Source organism: Peromyscus californicus, unplaced genomic scaffold (genome assembly GCF_007827085.1).
Source record: "Peromyscus californicus insignis strain IS unplaced genomic scaffold, ASM782708v3 Scaffold_4__1_contigs__length_199733344, whole genome shotgun sequence".
Lineage (NCBI taxonomy): Eukaryota > Metazoa > Chordata > Mammalia > Rodentia > Cricetidae > Peromyscus > Peromyscus californicus.
In genome coordinates, this window is record NW_026294562.1 from 166,963,273 (window position 1) to 166,964,560 (window position 1,288).

General features: G+C 50.2%; 1 protein-coding gene across 1 annotated transcript; it reads right to left on the bottom strand.

Moving 5' to 3' along the window:
• Window positions 1-205: 205 nt before the first annotated feature.
• Window positions 206-1,288, bottom strand: LOC128094951 (speckle-type POZ protein-like). Its single transcript, XM_052713573.1, has one exon. It carries the CDS (start codon window positions 1,286-1,288, stop codon window positions 206-208), a length of 1,083 nt encoding a protein of 360 aa, XP_052569533.1.

The following is a 1,288-nucleotide window of genomic DNA, read 5'->3' on the forward strand; positions in this document are numbered from 1 at the left end:
TGTACAACATAGTTCAGCGCTTCTCCTCCCTTAACCTGACAATCAGCTCATTTACTGCTGTATTATAATACCCTGAGCCACCATGCTGTCTTTCCCCAGTTTCACTGGAAATGTTCCACACATCCCAGAGTCTACCCAGGTGTCATTGGTAACAACACTGGCTGCTGCTTCTGGGTTACAAGTATAGGACAAGGCTGACCAGGTCCTAGGATTGCTTCCAGCGTTTGAAAGGGGGCTCCAAGAAAGGGAGATGAGCAGAAGCCAAGGATCGGTATGCTTCAGCCACTAAATGGGGATAGGAGCCCACCATTGCCTTCCAGCCTGAGGTCTCAGAGACCTCAGAAGCATGAGCTGTAATGAAATCCAGTGCCTGGGTTTTCAGCTGTCCTGAGCTGTGGAGGTCAGCCAGGAAGAGAGTGTGGGCAGCATTCTCCACAGAGAGGACCCTGCAGAGGGCATCCTCACACATGACCTTCAAACGCTCCAGGCCATACTTGTCAGCAGCTGCCAGCAATGTATCTGCCATGCTGTCCAGGTCTGGTGCCTTCCCAGTGTAAATGAAGCCCATCATTGCCTTGAAGACTTGTGGCTCCAGGTCAGGGATCTCAACGCGGTTCTTTCTGCTCTCCTCCATGTCATGTTGAAACATGGCTCTGAAAACTGGAGAGCGAGCTGCTAAGATGGCCTTGTGAGCCCGGAATTCCTGACCAGCTACCACTAGGCAGCAGTCTGTGAATTGGGACTTCTCCCACAGCTCTCCTAGCTCATCTGCCAATGTGCATCTGGGAACTTGAATCCCTGGCTTCCTGTTCTGGTGAGAGATTCTAAAGGAGTCCTGGACGACCCTCACACTGCAGAGCAGACGGAGCTTGTCCTCTGGGAGAAGATGAGGGGCATTGGAAAAGAGGAAATCTCGAAGGACGAACTTTTTGAATCCACAGCCACGGCCTGGCAGGAACCTAATGGCCTTTGGGCTCCTCATAGTTTGTGTTTTCTCTCCTTCGGCAGTTATGATCCAGAACTGGAACTTTGCCCAAACATGACTCTTTAGACAGCTGAGCAAAACTAGGTTAACTGACAGGTAATCTGCACTGACTTCATCAAATCCGTTCGGGTATACTGTCAAACACCATTTGTCATTGGCTCCTGTTGGGATAGTTGGGCTTCTAATGATTTCTGTCCTGTCCTCCACAAAAAATCGGAAGTTGTTGATGGTCCACGTATAGGAGTAATTCTGAAGGCTGATTTCTGTGTGGTCCCATCTCTGGGCTGTGCCATCTCCTGACAT